Raw genomic sequence first — 19,193 nt, 5'->3', positions numbered from 1 at the left:
TCTGCCCGTACCCTCAGAAAGAAAAACGGTGCCTTTGTTCCCTCACCCATCTGTGCCTTCACTCTCTCCAACTGAGAGCAAGCCGGCCCTGCAGCCCAGCCCTCCCACCAGCCCCGTGCGGACGCCTCTGGAGGTCCGACTCTTTCCGCAGCTGCAGACCTATGTGCCATACCGACCTCACCCGCCCCAGCTGAGGAAAGTGATGTCTCCTCTGCAGTCACCAACCAAGGCAAAGCCTCAGGCGGTAAGCTGTGGCAGCTAGGAGCTGAGGGCATGCTGGGTGACTCCCTGAAGAGATATGAACACAAGTCAGGTTCACCTCCCATTAGGCACTGATACCATACCAAAGAAATGACTCCACCCCAGTGCAGCTTGATCACCAGTGAGTTTATTGGGCTTCCTTACAGCAGGGTGAAGTGTGACTTACAGCTACATGAGTGACCCCTAACTCCTGCATCGTTGCAGCGTCTGCCTCACCACGGGCAATAACTCATAAAAGCTGCACTGGCTGAATCGCTGGTTTTGTTCCATTTTGAGATCTCCTGCCCAAAGCTCGATGCGAGGTGCAGACCAGAGCCTTGATGGAGAGGAGGCTGCTGATGTGCAGCAAGGTGCCTAGCAACCAGGGCTGGCACAGAGGGAGACGTGACAGCCTGGGAGCCAGGGCACTGAGATGCCAGTCCTCAGGTTTTCGCCGGGTCCTTGGCAAGTCTCTCATTTTTCTGAGCTATCTCAGTTTTCTCTGGAGCAGATGATGGAATCTGGGAGCTCTGGAAAAGCAGTTAGTGTTGACGGCCTCAGGTTTATTCTTTTGTATGGTTGTTTGCTTGTTTTAGACATTCACATGTGTGTAACAGAAATAACTCCCCTGGGGCTAGAGAGATGGCTTTGCAGTGGAGAACACTGACTGCTCTGGCAGAGGGCCTAGGTTCAGTCCCCAGCACCCAGATAGCAGCCAGCACTGACTATAACTCCAATTCCAGGGGATCTGATGCCTTCTTCTGTTCACAGACATACATGCAGGCAAAATGCCCAAGGTAAAGATAAATATCAAATTTGTTTTTGTTTTTCAAGACAGGATTTCTCTGTATAGCTTTGGCTACACTGGTATTTATTTTGTGGACCAGGCTGGCCTTGAACTTACAGAGATTTGCCTGCCTCTGTCTTCTGAGTGCTGGGATTAAAGGTGTGTGCCACTACCACCACCTACCTTCAATTTTTTTTGTTTTGTTTATTTATTTTATTTGTATAAGTACAGTGTAGCTGTCTTCAGACACACCAGAAGAGGGTATCAGATCCCATTACAAATGGTTGTGAGCTACCATGTGGTTGCTGGGAATTGAACTCATGACCTCTAGAAGAGTAGTCAGTGCTCTTAACCGCTGAGCCATCTCTCTAGCCCCATTCATTTTTATTTTTATTTTTTTAAATGAAATGTCTGGGGCTTGAGAGATAGATAGCTCAGTGATTGAGAACCGTTGCTGCGTTTTGAGAGGATGGAGGTTTGGTTCCCAGCACCAACAGCAGGTGGCTTGCAATCACCTATAACTCCAGCTCCAGGAGATCCGAGGCCTCTGGCTTGCAGGATGTTTGTCCTTATATTCACATACCCACATGCGGATACATGCACCTACATGTAATGCAAGGGTTTTATTAAAATATCTATTCTGAAAAATGACATTTAAATGTCAGTGAATCACAATCAGGCCACCATCCTTTATAGGCCAACCTTCAGACTGAAAAGCAGAGTGTGGCCATCACAAGAAGGCCCCACATCTCCTCCCTTGTTCCCAGTGGTCTTGGCGTCTGTTGACTCTCCATGTTTGCACCCCTAAGCACTTGAATTATGCATGGACAGAACACAGCTAATCTGTGTCTTCTACACCGTGACTTCACCAGTCCCGTTGAGTGCAGGGACCCCGCATTGTAGCTTGACTTGTTTCTTTAATTTACCATTTTAAAAACTGGGAAAGGTCTCAGGGTGGTGGTACACGCCTTTAATCCTGGCAGAGGCAAGTAGATCTCTTCTTGAGTTCCAGGCCAGCCAGGACTTAAGAGAGAAACTCTGTCTCAACAAAACCTAAATAAATACATAAAACTAAAAACCAGACATAGGTAATTTCAAAGAACATAGGAACAAGAGCCACAGGGAAAGTGTCTAAGAAAATGTCCCTCAGCCACCCTGTCTCGCCATTTTCTTCAGTCAAAGACAATGAGTATTTTGGGTTTCTCTTTGTGGAGAGCTTTCTGGACGCTGGTGATTCTGTTGGCTTGTCAGGACTGGAAACTGTTGATTCTAGGGAGCCTGTGCCTGTCTTAGGCAGATGGTTTATCTTTTGCCACAGATATACACGTGCAAACACACTAAAATGTGAAACTTCTCCCCACCCCCACCCCCAAATATACTGGGGTTTGTTTGTAGAATCAGCTTGGACTTTCCTAAATTCTGTGAAATCCTGAAATAGAAGGTCAGATTAGGGGAAGGAGGGAAGAGTTAATGACGAGGGGTACAGCTGTCATCAGTGAGTGAATTTTCAGGCTTGGTCTCCTGGCATGGAAGATCCACAGCCCCCAAGAAGCCAGCAAGCACACTGAGTACCCAGGAGACTGGCCTTGTCCCCTTCCTCCCTGGAAGTGAGCCAGTGCCTCTCCTGCCTGCCTGTCAGCCCACTAGAGAGCCTTTGTAAGAAGGTTCATTTCCAAGAGAAAGAACAGGATGCCAACTGATGAGCGGCTCCTCACACAGAAGGACTCAGCTCTGGAGTCTGTTCAGGCTGAACACCACAGGGCCGGTAGATGTCTGTCCCTGGGCTGTGTGCTGTCACTATCTCAGAAGTAGTGGTCAGCATCTCACCTCCCCTAACAAACGGGCTGAGGAGGCCGGTGTCATTTGACACTGCCAAGAATGTAGATCCAGGACACCAAGTGCTGGAGCTGGGTCACTGTCACCGGTAGGTAGCACTTTGAAACTAGAAAGTATGTCAATCAAAGAGAAGAGTTGGAATGGAGGTAGCTCCTCGAAGCTTCCTGGGGGTGGGGGGCGATGAGCATCTGAAGTGGCTGACCCTGTGGCAGTGCCTCGTAAGAGCACCCCTTCAATTCCATCCCTCTGCACACTGGATCTGGTTCTCTCTCTGCACAGGAAGACGAGGCACCTCCCAGGCCACCACTTCCTGAACTCTACAGCCCAGAGGACCAGCCCCCAGCTGTGCCACCACTGCCGAGAGAAGCCACCATCATTCGGCACACATCTGTGCGTGGACTCAAACGACAGTCGGATGAGAGGAAGAGGGACCGGGAGCAGGGCCAGTGTGTGAATGGGGACTTGAAGGTGAGCTGTAAAGACCGGGTGTGTCCACCGAGTGGAAGGGGCAGTGTGACGATAGTGACCTAACAGTCTAAGACTCTATCCACAGGTGGAGCTCCGGTCCTACGTGAGTGAGCCAGAGCTGGCCAGCCTCAGTGGGGACGTGCCTCAGCCCTCCTTGAGCCTCGTGGGCTCTGAGAGCAGGTACCAGACGCTGCCAGGCAGAGGTAAGGCAAGACTGTGAATCCTTCAGGCACCTCACTCTTCTTTAGCACTCGCAGCCTCTACTCAGACCTCAGATCCTGGCCTGCAGCTTGAGTCTAACTGTGATTGTTGCTAAGAGGGAGGACAGGTCTGACCTCAGGAGTCGTTTGGTTTTTCTCCCTTTCTGCCTCCAAGAGCAGCAACAGTGATTGCCCTAAAGTCTGACAGTGTTGACCTGTTCTTTATGAGCCTCATACGCAACTGTGTTGGGAGGCGGGGCTATTATGATTCCCATTTTAAAGATCAGGAAACGGAGGCAGGTACTGGAAAGATTGCTTAGTGGCTAAGAGGCTGACTGCTCTCCAGGAGGACCCAGGTTCAATTGCCAGCACCCACATGATGGTTCACATCTGTCCACATAACTCTTGCATGATACACACACACACACACACACACACACACACACATACATGTACTCAATATCCATAAATAAAATTAAGAAAAAGAAACAGAGTGGGTACCAGTCTCAGAGCTCTGGCTCCAGATCATGGCAGCCTGCAGGCTGGGGTGCTGGAAACCGCCAGCACTAAGGCCACATCAGACCTGTGTCAGCCTGCGACTCAGGGACTTCTTCAGCCCATGGTCTCTTCTCTAGGCTCCCCGTTTATCCCTAGCTGGATTCTCCATGAAGCAGAGGGGCGAAGGTTCTTGTATCACGCTTTCCCACCTGCGGTAGCCCAGCACTTCTTGTATGGAAGCATAGTTAGGGTTGTGCACAGCTCTGTAGGGACAGAGGCCACCCAGGCCAACCCTCTTCTCTCTGTGTGTCCTGCCTCACCTAGGCCCAAGGAGAAAAGACCAGGGCAAGTGTGGTGTTTGCAGGGCTCCTTGGTCCCTCAGGAGAGGGGAGTGTGTGAGAAGGGTGATTAGGGAGGGCTGGGGGTGTCTCCAACCACAGCACACATACACCTGAGTCTTCCTTGCTTAGGGCTCTCAGGCTCCACGTCCAGGCTCCAGCAGTCGTCCACCATTGCTCCCTATGTCACACTCCGGAGGGGGCTGAATGCCGAAAACAGCAGTGCGACCTTCTCTGTAAGTGGCCATGGGATGTGGAGGGACTCACACTCCATAGAAGGAAGGGCCCCTGGGATGGCAGTGACCTCGAGCGAGTCATGGGGAACTTAGGATCTCCTCTCTCCCTCTCCTTCTCCCTCTCCCCCCTCCCCTCTCAACACACACACACACACACACACACCACACCACACCAAAAAGGCCATTACACTGCCATCTCTGTTTTCTGATGACTGCCAAGCCTGTCAGGGCGGTGAGAAGCCCAGGAGACCTGTACCCTAGGTTCACCCTGGGTTGCCAGCCTCGGGGTCAGCCTCTGCCCAGAAACCTCATTAGGACGAGGGGCATTGGATAATTAGAGGAAGTGATTTTCTGTGGCTAGGATGAGCCCAAAGAGTGTATGAGAAAGAGACCAAGCAGGAAGAGGACAGGGGTGTGTGTGGCTTAATTGGTAGAGTATTTGCCTAGCATGTACAAGCCCCTGGGTTTGATCAGTCCCCAACACTGCATACATTAGGCTTGATTGTCAACACCTGTAATCCCAGCATTTGGGAGGAATAGCTGGGAGGGCCAGGAGTTTAAGGGTTATCCTTGGCTAAGTAGTGAACTTAAGGCCAGCCTAGGCTGCGACCCTGCACTAGAAGCAGGAAGAAGCAGGGCCTCTCGCTCCATCTCCTCTGTGTCTCGCCTCCTCCTCAGAGACCCAAGAGTGCCTTGGAGCGTCTGTACTCGGGGGACCACCAGCGGGGCAAGATGAGTGCGGAGGAACAGCTGGAGCGGATGAAGCGGCACCAGAAGGCTCTGGTCCGAGAGCGCAAGAGGACCCTGAGCCAAGGAGAAAAGACGGGTCTGCTCTCAGCCCGATACCTCAGCCAGCCACTGCCAGGAGATCTCGGCTCAGTATGTTAGGCGGGGCTGGGACAGAGGCCAGAACTTCCCCGAGTCCCCCAAGCAGACGCAAGTCCCCTGCCAGGGTGACTTACTTGGTTGACCGTCCCAAGGGGCTGCTTGTCCACAACTCCAGCCGCACGTGTGAGCTGGCCAGAGGATGACCGGGAAACAAAGCAGTAGGGAGGTCTAGCAGCAGAGGCCTCATCCTTTCTCCACGCTGAGTGGGAGGAGGCTCTGGGCTCAACGAAGGACTTGAGAATGTAGGATTCCAGTAGAGCAGATGGGAAGGAACGGTATGATATGCAACTCAACCACACAGCCTCCCAAGCAGATCCCGCAGCCAGGGGAGGCAACTCAATAAGGTGCTGGTGGTCTCCCACAGCCCGCGGGGCTGAGGCCTCAGGTACTCAGGAGGGCTGGGGAAATTGGTGCTGCCCCTGGTGGCTGGCGCTGCACCTGCCCACGGTTGCCTTAGGCTCATTGTGGGGACATTGCATTTGGCTTTGGGGTTTGGAGCCCCCAGTTCCCCAGCCCTCTAGCCTGACTGCTCCCTCCCTAATTCATTGCACAAGCTCCTACGCTTCTAGTGTCTGCGCTCATTGCCTCTAATCCTGCCTGATTGTCTCTACAGACGCTCTGAATTGGTACTGGCCCCTCTCTAACCAGCCAGTGCTGTCTCTGACCAGGCTTGTACTAGCAGCTCTTGGCTCCCTAGACTAGCAGGCATCCCTAGGTGTTGCTTACCTTCCCACTGCCCTGCTTTGTGTAGGCCAGCTGACTGATAATTCACCCATCCAAAAAGCTGCTCTGTGAGGACCACGGTCATTAGCAGTGGTCTGGGCATTGGGGATTTACCGATTCCATCCATGCCTTACCCTGGACAGTAAATATCAGCTTTAGAGAGTGCGTAGTCTGAAGCCATTTGGTGGTAACTCCTCCTATCCCATCATGCAATTCCTTATTGCTTTTGTAATTCTTATCTAGTAACTTGAATAGATAGCAAAATAAACTGTATTCAGAGGGCCTCTCTGCAGCTGTTAGTCACCAAATGACTAGAATAGTGTCTTTAAAAGCTATAAACCCATTAACTTTTAAGTATTATAAGTAAACATCAGAACCCTGACTTTCTACAACCTGCTGTCTGGGATACAGAGAGTATTTCCGATCCACAACTCCAATCCTTTGTGCTTTTTCTTTGGGGGAAAAAAAGGCTTGTGTAAGTCTCGTCAGCGCCAATAAACATATTGCTTCCCATTACGGATTGGCGTGGTTCTTCCGCAGGGTAGTTTGCAGAGTGCGGTGAACTTTTGCTGTTTGTGGAAGCAATCAGGCTGGGTTTAAATGAGGACTTGTCTCTTTTTGAGCACTTGTGAGCGTGTAAGGAATTGTGTGTTTTCTTTGTGAACCATTAAATTTATCCCTGGACTTCAGTTGCCTAAGTCATCCAAACTGTAATTGGAAAACCATCAGCACACACAATTCTGTTGGTTTGCTACGGAGGACCCGAGCTTGTGCATGAATGTGTGGAGCGTGCTGACATGGCGACAGGATCGGGTCGGGGTGGTTGTGAGGTATCTTTGGCTGCTGGGGTACTGTGAGATGAATGGAGTGAGAGAGAGGAGGTGACCTGAGGCATTAAGTATCGTCTCATCCTCACAAGAGAGTCCTTTGTTCTTTTAAGGTCAGAGGTCTGAAGTGAACAGGAAGCCATCTTGGAACTGCGCACACGTGCCTGGGTAGATTTTTCCCTCCTGGGAAGAGACATTGATACAAAGTTGCCACTGTGAAACAGCCTTGGAGCAATTCCCTCTGATCTCACTTTTAGTTTGTTTTCTATTTTAAGGAAACTGTCTTATCTCAAATGGTTATCATTTTCCACGGCAGTTTGCAACACTGGTGGTCAACCAACTCCTTGGTACTGATTGGAACTCTCTACCAATTGCTGGGTCCCTGTGGACCACTGTAGGCTTAAAGTCATGGGTCTTCCTCCAGGACCCTACGGATGCACATTTGAATACTCAGAGGTCCTAGATCAGAGCACAGCCAGCAGTGTGGAAGAGGCCACAGGACGAAGGCAGAGGCCAGTTTTCAGTTACACACACACACACACACGCACACACACACACACACACACACACACACACACACAACACAGCTATGACACTTGCCTAATGTCTCAAAAGTCCGTCTTCCCAGGTCCTTAGGCCTCAGGGCCCTGTGTGGTTCTTGAATGGGTCGGAAAGTGAGGTTAACCCTCTCCTCTGTTGCCAGTGGAAGCGAGAACAAGAGTTTGACCTGCAGCTGCTGGAACGGGCTGCTCAGGGGGACAGAAAAGACAAAGAGGAGGGCTGGCTGAAAGTGCAAGCCACACCTGTCATGGAGTTGGACCTGGAGCCACAAGACTATGACTTGGACATCAGCAGAGAGGTGAGGATAGGGGCTTCCTTCATGCTTTCTAGAAGTCACCAGGCAGGGTTCAGCTTCACTGTTGCCCAGGAAGGTCCGGACGCTTGAGATCGTAAAGGCGTCCATGTTCTAAATCACACTTAAGCCTATTTCTGATGATGTGGGGAGAATTAAGTGACTCAGCATGTTCCCAAGAGGATTAGAAAATGTTCCCTGGATCATTAGTGGTGGCCCTCGAAAATGACCTCTTAGGCAGACTATCATACGTGGTGGGAAAATACAGGGCAGGTCTGAAAAGTCACAGGAGACATTTCCAGCCGGGACTGGAGCCAATTTCGATCTGAACTCTTCTGCTGCCCTCTAGTGGCCCACTTGCCTCATGACAGGTCAGGCCTAGGAAAACAAGGCAGGAGAAAGGAAGGGAGGGAGGGAGTGCCAGGCAGTCTTCTAGACATCTCTGGTCACCTGTGGTCTGTGGGCAGTGTCTGCAGCTGTTTCAGTCCTTTGTGTCCCTAGCACTAGGATGGCACGCAGTAGGCATGCTATAAATGTCTGCTGGTGGAAGACATTGTTATATGAATTTCCAGTGCCCCAAAACATTTGTGTAGGAACTTGGCCTGCTGCATTTTTCCCAGGTGTAGGCTGAGTTTGGGTGAGATTCTAAGTCTTCCACAGGTGCCCTACTTAGGTAGAGGGGGAACTTTGCCACTGTGGTTGTGTGTGTGTGTGTGTTAAAATCTGGGTCTCACACATGCCAAGTACATAGAACTACATACCTAGCCCTCCCATTTCAAGAGACAGGGCAGATCCATTTGCAGGTTTTTGTTTTGTTTTGTTTTTCCCTTTGAATGGTTAGGGATTCATGGGGGAAAGGAGCTCTGAGAACAAAGAGAACACTGTAGGTAACTCGGTACTTGAGTTTCTAGGTTCTTGGTTCTTGCAGTCAGTAAATTCAGCCTCCTGCCCCAGGTCTTTTTCTCTGACAGCCTAAACAGTAGCTGCCAACAGTCTGGCGGCTTTCTTATTCACAAAGAGCCTCCATGTGCTCTTGGCAATGCGAGGCTGCCCTCTGCTGTCCTTCCTTATCTCTAACCTAAATCCTCCTGCTACAATGCAGTCTACTTCCTACTCTAGATCTGTCCTGGTCGGATGACAGATTTTTTTCTTGCCACCTTTCAACAAACTGAAGGGCCACATGGGTTCAGTTCTGCTACTGAGACCAAAATCCACCTAGTCAAGGGGGAAGAAAACTATCTTGAGGCAAATTAAGATGACATTTTGAAAATCGCAAGCTTAAATATTCCTAAAAGCGTGGACAGAGGTTTTCAGAACTTTAGCTAGCAGGTTAAAAACAGGGATTCCCACTGGTGCTGGGGGAAAACAAAATTAACTTTTTTTTTTTTAATTTAAAATGTACTGAGACAACCAGTAGAGTTGGTTCTTTCCTACCATGTGGGTCCCCAAGATCAAACTTGAGTCATTAGCCTTGGCAGCAAGCAGCTTACCTACTGAGCCATCTCTCAAATGCACAAATTTAACATTCTTGCAGGAATGGGGTGCTATGAAGACTGAATCTGTATATAGCATGGGGGAGGGGCCTTGTCACCAGAGCACTGTCCCAGAGGAAAGAATGAGAGAGCTTTTAGGAAAGGTAACTTAGATAAACCTGCAGAGTCAGGCTGGGGGCAGGTGGAGAACTGAAGAGAGGACCATCAGTCTTCATCCGTTAGGTGAAGGTAAAAATCTACGCTCTGCCCAGAAGTACGAAAAGCACCTTGGTTATTAACCGGTTGCATGCTGTCACTGCTGGTTCAAGCTTTTCAGTCAGTCAGGTCTGACCTGTACGCCCCCCAAAGTCAGAAGTGTGTTTGAGATGGGAGAGGTTTTACTACGGTTATGTCAGCTCACCCATCCGTTTTGGGTGGTCTCTAAGCTGCCTGGCTCTGGTTCGACCTTTTTTTGTTTGTTTATTTGGTTGGTTAGTTGGTTGGTTGGTTGGGCTTTGTTATTTTCTGTTTTGAGACAGGACCTTTCTAGGTAGCCCTGGCTGGCCTGGAACTCACTGTGTAGACTAGAGATCCACTTGTCTCTGCCTCTCCAGTGCTGGGATTAAATACACGTACTATCTCACAGCCCTGAAATAAGACTTCACTTACTGAAGTCCTATTTCAGTGCCAGATCCCTAAATTAGAGCAGAAGAAAGCTCCTTAGGTGGGAAGGACACCAGAGCTCCCACTGAGCCCGTGTGGCTGGAGGGTCGGCTCACTGGGGCTTTGAGTGTAGCACTAAGGATCAAGTGCTTCCTGTGAGAGTCTCAGCGTGTTGCCTGCCTTCTGTTTCCCTTTCCCCTGGCCTCTAGAAAGCCGTCTAGTGTAGCAGGAAGAGCATGTGCTTCGGTATGAGACTCAGGTTCGAGTCCTTAGTTCCACAACTGATTCTTTTGATGATCTTAGCAAGTTTCTTCTGGGTGAGCCGTGGGGGACAGGCCTGGAGCAAGAGTGGGGTTGAGGCATGTCCAATCCCTAGAAATCTTGTCCTGATATTGGCAGGATCATGCTCCCTCCACACCCCCAAGACAGACAGACAGACAGAGAGACAGACAGACACACACACACACACACACACACACGTACACTGACTGGGCCTGCATATCCCAGTGCACGTAGACATTTGCCACACCAGAGGAGGTCACATAGCCCAGCAGCCAGGTTAAACCTCTTTTCCTTTCATAAGATCCTGGCCAGCAGCACCTGGAATTCTTCCTTATGCAAATGAGGCATCCCCGGCACCTTTGGCCCAGCCAGTGATGCACACTCAACCGCAAAGCCTTTACCCACTCCTCAGAGGGTTAAATAGCCTCTGTTTCTCCCCAATTAAACAAGCACTCAGTGAAGCCTGTCTCCCTTCCCCTGAGGTCTCCATCACCCCGTCACCATCATGCTCTCAGGCCACCAGTCTGATGGTGGGCGACTATGCTGTTAAGGGAGGGGGAACAGGGTGGGAATGACATCTGTAGACTTTGATGCTTCCTCACAGGGTAGGAAGGGTGGGAAAACATGTCTCAGACCAGAGCATCTGCGCTTACCCTCCACCCTGCCACCTGATCCTCTCCCCAGCTGTCTAAACCAGAGAAGGTCTCCATCCCCGAGCGATATGTGGAACTAGACCCCGAGGAACCACCCAGCCTGGAGGAGCTGCAGGCACGGTACCAAAAGGCGGAGAAGATACGGAATATCCTTGCCCGGTCAAGGTCAGCCCCTACTTGCTCAAATCTAGAAGTCTCACAGACTCCATCTCAGGTGATAGCTCAGCCATGAGAAGACCCAGGCCAGGCTGACTGGTAATAATTTGCTAGGCTTTGTTTCAAATGAATTCTTCTGAAGGGGTCAGCCGGTGCTCCAACAGGAAAGCTTGCCTCAGTTACCAAAAAGGTGCTGAAGAACTTATGAAGGGTTCCCATCCCAGGTCCATGTCCCCAGATCTGTCCCCAATGACTGGCAAGTGTGGGCCATTTCGCTAGACAGTACTGAGGCGGACTTAGTGGATGTCACTTCACTGATGGTCCTCTTAACACCTGTGCCCACACTCCATTATGGATTCATAGATGGGCCCGGCCTTTACCCACTTCCTGAACCTGAGCTTGGACAACAGGAAGTGGTTTTTCTGACCTCTGAGCTCTCCTTTCAGAGTTACATTAACCATTTCATATCTGGATTTATCAGGAATCCCCAGCCGGAACCCTTAGCTTGAGGCCTACAGGAGGAACTGAGTTGTGTTCTTTGTGGGTTTAGGGAGAAGTAGGCGTTCTTGTCTTGGAAGAAAAGGGGCAATGCATATCTGATGCCCCTTAAAGTGTTGAAGAGTCACCTCCCTGCAGCCAGGGAGATACATGTGGGGCTGATGGTGGGGGGTGTCGAGACTCACAGCCTTCTCTCTGATCCCCAACAGCATGTGCAACCTGCAGCCACTGGGCCAGGACCGCAACAGCCTGGCCGACCTGGACTCGCAGCTGCAGGAGCAGGAACGGATAATCAACATTTCCTATGCCCTGGCCTCTGAGGCCTCGAAGCGCAGCAAACAGGTAGCAGGTAAGGCTGTGGGTGCCACCCTCCAGGGCCCAGTCCCCTGCCTGCTGCTCTCAGTGACATGTCCTAGAACCAGGAAGTTAGCAGATGTTGGCAGGCCTGCCTGACCCAAGTGACAGAAGAGCTGTCCATATCTGCCAGCTCTGAGACAAGGTGACAGGGACATTTCTTTCCTTAGGAAGAAGGGGCAGACGTGACACTGGAGCAGGGCTTTCGTGGTGGGGCAAAGCAAAGAGCTCCTCTGACCTCTGCCTAGAAACCCTTCCTTGGTCCCCAAGCCAAAGCCACTCACTCACCTTGTCAGTGACCTATGGCAGAAAGTAGGAGAATAAGAATTGAGGCTTGGCCAGCCTAGCCAAAAGAATGTCACCACAGAAGCAGCACACGGCTGCTGTGTTACATATGAAGGATGCTTTAAGCATGTGTCTGTAAACCCGGTGGTCAGGAAGCTGAGGCAGGAGGATTGCTGGAATGAGACCCTGTCATAAAGAAAACGGTCAGAAAAGGGGCTGTGGACTCCTCCCTCTGTTCACATCTCCCTTTCTGTGGTAGCCTTACAGTTTCCCTGGTATAGTTTGCCCCTTATATGGAGGCCATTGTGTCTTTATGTGGTGTCCCTGGCCAGCTATACGTCTGAGACGGACAGTCAGAGGACTCAGAGTGGTACCATTCTATCTCCCGGTCCTCTAACACACCTGGCCAAGTGTGAGGCCAGCGGGCCCTGTGGCTGCCAACCCTGGGGAGTCTGGAGCAGCCTGGGCATCGCTTTTGGAGGCCTGTGAGTGACAAATGATGACACAGATGCCAGACTCTCGGGAGCAGCCTGTTCCCTGTCCTGATGCAGCGCAGCTGCTAGAATACAGCCTTGTGTGGTGCCTGATTCCCACCTAGGGAGGTGTAGACAGGGTGATTGGGATTTCAAAGTCATTCTTGATTCTATAGCAAGTTTAGGCCCAGCATAGACCACACCATGGCCCTGTCTCAAAACCAAACTAGACTAAAGCAGAGTCTCTGGCCCCGTTCTGTCCAAGGCATATAGAGGGCTTGTGTTGCTCTGTGGCTGGGACTTAGGCAATCCTATCTCAACGGCCTTTGCGCCCCTCCCTGGGAGGCTGCCCCTGCCCTCCAAGCACCACCTCGTGCTGTGCTTGTGCCCACTCTGCCTCCACATCTTAGGTGGTACCCAGGGCCTCTGGTATGCTGGGCTGACCCACCAGTCACTGAGCTACAGTCCCAGCTTGCTCTCACTCTGACCAATCCCTTCTGCTTCCTCCCTCACAGCTGATGACCCCAGCCCTGACCTCTTGTTCCACACCTTTCTTTGCTCTTGCTCTCTTCCCTGAATCAGAAACTACAGGCAAGCTAGGCCTCATGGATCTGCCCCCAGGACCAGGCTATTAGTTGTGGGGCAGTCGGACCAGGCCACACAGTCTTGCCAGGCAGGGCAAATGGTGGTGTGGGTGGGCAGATCACTCTAACACACTGCTTGATTCCTGTGTGCTCTGTCTAGTGCAGCAGCTGGCCCTCCTCCCGCCTAAAGCCCCCCTGTCCTCCAGGACGGTGCCACCTTACCCCCCCTTAAGCAACGGACTGCACTACACCTTTGTCTAACACCTTCCAAGTAAGAGCCCCCGCCTAGCTGGCCTGCTGCTGTGCGCCCTGTAGTCTCAGCATGCCCCTCCTGCCTTCCCACTGCCACTGAGTTGACTGCAATGCCGCCTGCTGTTGCTTCCTTCCATTGGCACTGCGGCCGCTGGAGGGTGGGGTGGAGAACCTGCCAGAGATGGTAGACAGAAGTTCACCTTTAAGGAACTCAGGTCTCAGGGCTCAAAAGAGGTCGACATCAAAGGTGCTACTGTGCTGAAATACCTTGGGGGAGTTTCCAGCCCTTTATCTCTATTAGATGATGTCGGCTTTTGGAGGGTTCATGCTGCAGAACTGTACAGTTGAGGTACAAGAAAAGAACTGAAGAAAAAAAAAAACCCACAACTTCTCATATTTTAAGCCCATTTAGGATTTTGTGCTGGGCTGCCCTCACAGCTAGCTGCCCTGGGCCGTGGGCATATCTTCTAGGGTACTAGCTGCACTTACCGAAGGCAGCTTGATGCCCCCCAAAACAGCACAGGCCACGTTGTCAGTGTCCAGGGAAAGAAGAGTTAGATCTCATTCTTTCAGGGTTTTATCATAGAGACCGGCTTACAGCCCAGAGTTACAGAGACAGGCAGACCCTGAGGGACTGGGCTCAGCCCTCCACACAGCAAGGCTGCCTTAGGGAAGAGACAGAGGCAGGTCCAGGAGCACAACCCATCAGGATGCTTGGTACGACCCCATGAAGTGAATGGCTGACAAGGACAGGCAAGTATGGCGGATTTCTGAGTTTGAGACCAGCCTGGTCTACAGAGTGAGTTCCAAGACAGCCAGGGCTATATAGAGAAACCCTGTCTTGAAAAACAAAACCAAAAACAAACACAAAAACAAAAAAACCAAACCAAACCAAACAAAAACCAAGCAAACAAAAAACCAAAAAAGGACAGGCAGTAGGTATAGGAAGATGCTCCACCCTCCCTACCCAAACCCCCACCCCCCATCCCAACCCCCTCCAGGAGCCAGCAGGCCCAGCTCCTGACCAGTTGTGCGTGAATTCATAGCTTCCATCCGCTGGCCCGTCTGTATCCTCACCTGGACCACAGCCATCACGCCAGAGCTCCCTGCAGCCAGTCTCTCCCTAACAGTCTGCCTTGCCGTCAGTTTGCACAGTTCCCTTCTCCTTCCTTTCCTGGATTATGGTTAACTGTGCTGAGGGACTGCTGTGTGTTAGGCATCGTGCTGAGTGTCTCCTGATCCTCACAACCACCCTATAAAGCTGTTCGCTCCAGTTTGTATCCAAGGAGATGCAGCTCAGACACCTGAGGGACTTGCACAAGGAGATGAAGCTTGTGTCAGGGTGCTAAGCCCTTTGGCATGAACTTTTTTGCTGGCTTGTAGGCTTATCTGGGCCACCCCCAGAAGCTCCAAGGGTCTGCAGAACAGGCTGATGGGGGGTATCATTTTACACGGGGGCCCTCCAACTTAGGCACACTCTAGCCAGCCTGAGGGCAGGAGGAGGTAAGCTAGCTTGGGCCTAGTCTGGCCATCAGGAGGGGTTAGAGTAGACCTCCATGGAAAGCTGCAGCCATGGCCTTTGTAAAGGCCTCTGGGACTTACCAGGACCATAGATAGACAGACAGACAGATAGATAATAGAAATCTAAGCAGACAGAGGTGCCAGTGAGAGGCTCTGTTCACTCTAGCTTTTTAAGCCCCACACTCTGTCTTGTGCTAGGCCTTAAATGCTCTCTCCAGAGCTCAGCTATGCTTCTTCCTGTAATGGCACCACAGGCAGGTTAGAGCCACTCTGTCCTTAGATTAGAAAGCAAGGTCAGAGAAGCAGGCTCTCTGGTCCTCCAGAGAATACAGGGCAGAGCTATGCACCCCACAAGGCTTGCCCAGGCCTCTGCTTACTGCAGGGGTAAGTTTATGAGCTAGTGTGGGTGCAGCATGTTTCCTAAGAAGGAAAATGAAGCCCAATGCTTTGGGTCATAGAAGAAAAGGTCCCTTGACAGCGGCCGCCTTGCCCACACACCCTGCTCTCTTGCTCCATCTACCAGTCCCTTTCATGCGTGTGCACAAACATGCTCACTCTTAGGACAAGAACAAAGATCCGCCAGCCTCTCATTGTCTCCTGTACTTTTTGCCAGCCCAGGCAATAACAGACCCATGATCCAGTGTGCAGAGGAGAAGCCTGGAGCCGGGGACCCAGCGAAACCAGCGTCTTCTTGGAGTATGGTTCTCTCTGCCCCAGTGGAAACCCTTCCAGCTGAGCGGGGGCTCTGGCTGGAGGAGAGCAACCCACCCACCATGGTGGGTGCAGCCTGGAACCAGGGCTCCATCCTAACACACGCCCATGCTTTTCAGTCCAGATACCTTTTGACAGATGACAGAAGCACTTTTGATACATGATGTGAAATATACTGTATTTTAGAATCAGAATATATTTTATAATGCTCACCTGGAGGACTGAATGGCTGGTAAGGTGAGCCTGCAGGGGTTTGTAGCCACACATAGGGATTCAGGTACTATGGGGGTGGGGTGGCAGAGTGAGTGGGGAGAGGGGCAAGGCAAGCAGGGCCATTTCTACCCTCCCGTGAACCCAGACAGTGCAGGGTTCAAGGCTATGCTTCCTGTGGATTCCAGTATGGAGCTCATTACGCTGTCCAGGAAATTAACTGCAGAGGTCCGCATCCCTGAACCGATGCCCAACCCTGGAAACTGCACCTGGATGGCCGCACGGAGCCCGTCTGTGCCTCGGCCCTTGATTCTGACTGAGGAGCAGCCGTGTGCTCGAAAGCCTTGGCTTCTTCAGCTGTCGGTGAAGTGAAGTTCTCTCAGCAGACACTTCTCAGAAGAAAGAAAAAAGCCACTGTGAGGTGGAAAGCGAGATGTGTTAAAGCAATAACTGGGCATTGGGTGGCATCTGCTTACAAATGCCTAGCCTTGAGCCATCCCTCCAGCCAGGCTGTACTAAAGGACCTCTGCTGCCTGCTGTGGGGAAACCCAGGACAGTTTCCTCTGACTAGGTCTGGTGAGGTGGGCAGGCAGGGCCAGGACACAGGATTGTGACTTGACTCCAGCCCAGCTGAGGAAGAGGTGGCCATGCCAGACTCAGTGTTTTGTCCCTTTATTTAACTTGTCTCAAGATATTCTACATGCAGGAAGCAGTGAAAACCATAAACACCTTCACTGGGTGGAGCCGCATTTTAAACGAAAATTTGTCTTTGACTATGCTTACAAGAAGAAAAAGAATCCTTGAATATATTTAGAAGTTACTGTCTATTTTTAACTAACTCCATATGCTGCCAGTATCAACTTCATGACATTTGCCAAAATAAGATTTTATTTTTTGCCTTTATAAGATTTTGTTGGAAAAATGAAATGAATATTTTGCAAGAAAAAGTTAATTTAAATAAAAGTGTAATGGTTTGCAAAAAAAAAAAAAAGTGATGTATAGATTAAAATATTAACCTCATCCGTGTCCTGGCTCTTGCTGGCTGTATTCATTCACCGTGGGCTGTGTGCCCTTACCCTGTGTCAGCCCTCTGCCTCCCCCTTTCCGTGTTCACGAATGAAAGAGCCTCCTCACTGACAGCCCCTTGACATTTGAGCGAGTTTGGAGGCCTGAGGGGTGAGGTTTCCTTTCCCACCCCCAGGCAAGGATCCCTACTCGGGGCCGGTTTGGGCTGGTCGGGCCCAATCTCATCCAAGACAGCAGAAGTGGTACAACGGGCCCCCATCCAACCCACACACTGCGCCCATTCAAATGAGGCCTGTTAGTGATGGACCGTTGCAAACTGGATTTGCATTTAATTCATCTTGACTTGGGATGCATGCTCAAAGCAGGAGGCAAGGGGCCAGTTTGGTTTAGAGATGTGTGCGTTTCCAAGTTCCCGCATGGCCAAGGAGTGTGTTGGAGGTTTGGAGAAGCCTTCCAAGTATTTAAACTGGGAAGAATGGATTCCCAGGCATTCTGGATGGGTAGAAGGGAGAGCTGCTATTGTGGCTACTGTTTGTTTGGAATTTAAGAAATGCTCTTCTTGTTTTAAACATTAGCTGGAATGTCACGCAACAGATAAAAGTAAGGCGGGGAAGATCTGCAACTGAGTGCAGTCGTCTGAAAAATCAACAAAACCCCACGGCCAGGCCAGCCAATTGTGGCCTTTGAGGACCCCAGTTTTCTTCCCAGAACGGAACCTGAATGTGGCTCACAGACATCTATAACCCCAATTTCAGGGTGTCTGGGTCCCTCTTCTCAGCACCATGGGCCCTACACAGAAGCAGTACACACATGCACATGTAGGCAAGATACTCAGATGCATAAGTAAATCTAACAAAAAGGAGATGGAAGAGCAATTGAGGGAGAAACTGACATGGGCCTCTCCCTTCCATACATGTGTGTGCCTAGACACATGCTTATGCCAACACTTCCACGTGTGTGTGTGTGTGTGTGTGTGTGTGTGTGTGTGTGTGCATGCATGTGCACACGTGTCCATTCAAACACTGCTTCCACAACGTTAAAAGACAAAAGCCAAGATGAGGCCATTTGCAGACTGGCTGACTAGGTGTGCATAGTCTGGGATTAAGGACTCTGGTCCAGTATTTTCAGCTGTGTGTCCTTACAGAGCCCAGGGTCTGAGCAGAGAGTCGGGGGTGTGGGGGTGTTCCTGTCTAGTCTCTAATCTCTTTTTGCATTCATTTATTCTATGTGTGTGGATGTAAGTGCACACGTCCTGTGACTCAAATGTGGTGGTCAGAGGACAGTTTATGAGATTTGTCCCTCCTACTATGTGGATTCCAGGGAATCAAATTCAGGGAATCAGGTTTAACAGCAAACACCCTTACCCATTAAGCCTTGTTTACCTCTTAATTCTGACTGCAACCTAGGCCCCAGGTGAGGCCCAGGCTGTCCTTTCAAATCTTGGCCAGAACCAGCAAGGAAATTTTAAGATCGGCTGTCAAACAGGAATTAGGAATGAAATCTGCTAGTTCCCACTTGAACTTCCAGAACTGCCTGCATTTTTACCACATCCATGATTCTAGCTAAATGAAAACAGTTTGCATACAGGGGGGTGCTAAAAGCAAGCGTCCTGTTCATCTCTTCAGCCTGCCTTGGGCCCAGCTCTGGGCCCGTAAGCCTGCAGCGGGTCCCTTCTCCTCCCTCAAAGGCCTCAGTTTCCTCCACATGGAAGGGTTCTTGCAGAGTTCTCCTGGCTACTCTCAGTGGTACCTTTCACCTGTTTCCCTGGGGGCCTGCAGGTTCCCAGCAGTGTGAAGGGGGATGATAGTAACACATACAGACTCTGGCCCTGGCAGCCAGGAGTCTCTTATGGGCTCTGGAGGCGCCCCCCCAGGAGCAGCACACAGTGCTCTAAGTCCTTTTGTGTTCTCACCAAGGGTGGGAACAAAGCAGCAAATTATTTGTCTAATCCACAAAATCACATTTCTGAGACCTAGCGGGCCAGTGCTGGGAGCCCTCTGCTTCAGGATCCGGCATCACACGGGGGCTTTGCAAGGGACTTCTCCGGTTGTTCTGAAAAGAACAAAGGGACTAGGCTGGGGGAGACATGAAAAAAATGGCAGCCCCTCCCAGCACGGTAAACATGCCATCGCTTTGCAGCCTGCACTCAAAAGGCGACC

General features: G+C 50.9%; 1 protein-coding gene across 23 annotated transcripts in view; it reads left to right on the top strand.

The window, feature by feature from the left end:
* Nucleotides 1-17,036, top strand: part of Plekha7 (pleckstrin homology domain containing, family A member 7) — a 184,899-nt gene extending 167,863 nt beyond the window's left edge. For 10 of the 23 annotated variants that reach the window (XM_017322186.1, XM_030242502.1, XM_017322190.2 and 7 more), the window contains 10 exons: nucleotides 18-244; nucleotides 3,143-3,331; nucleotides 3,417-3,534; nucleotides 4,500-4,603; nucleotides 5,282-5,482; nucleotides 7,745-7,900; nucleotides 10,996-11,129; nucleotides 11,828-11,967; nucleotides 13,475-13,585; nucleotides 15,701-16,802. In XM_017322186.1, coding sequence (XP_017177675.1) covers nucleotides 18-244; nucleotides 3,143-3,331; nucleotides 3,417-3,534; nucleotides 4,500-4,603; nucleotides 5,282-5,482; nucleotides 7,745-7,900; nucleotides 10,996-11,129; nucleotides 11,828-11,967; nucleotides 13,475-13,575 — 1,370 coding nt within the window. In that variant the 3' untranslated portion in view covers nucleotides 13,576-13,585; nucleotides 15,701-16,802. Of the gene's footprint in view, nucleotides 1-17; nucleotides 245-3,142; nucleotides 3,332-3,416; nucleotides 3,535-4,499; nucleotides 4,604-5,281; nucleotides 7,901-10,995; nucleotides 11,130-11,827; nucleotides 14,485-15,700 lie in introns of those variants that run through there. The other 13 variants (NM_001305185.1, NM_001305186.1, NM_172743.3 and 10 more) reach the window with 6 other exon arrangements.
* Nucleotides 17,037-19,193: the final 2,157 nt, after the last annotated feature.

This window comes from Mus musculus, chromosome 7, assembly GCF_000001635.26.
Source record: "Mus musculus strain C57BL/6J chromosome 7, GRCm38.p6 C57BL/6J".
In the NCBI taxonomy this organism is placed as follows: Eukaryota; Metazoa; Chordata; class Mammalia; order Rodentia; family Muridae; genus Mus; species Mus musculus.
Note: the sequence above shows the minus strand (reverse complement) of the source record. Positions and strands in the feature narration are given on the sequence as shown.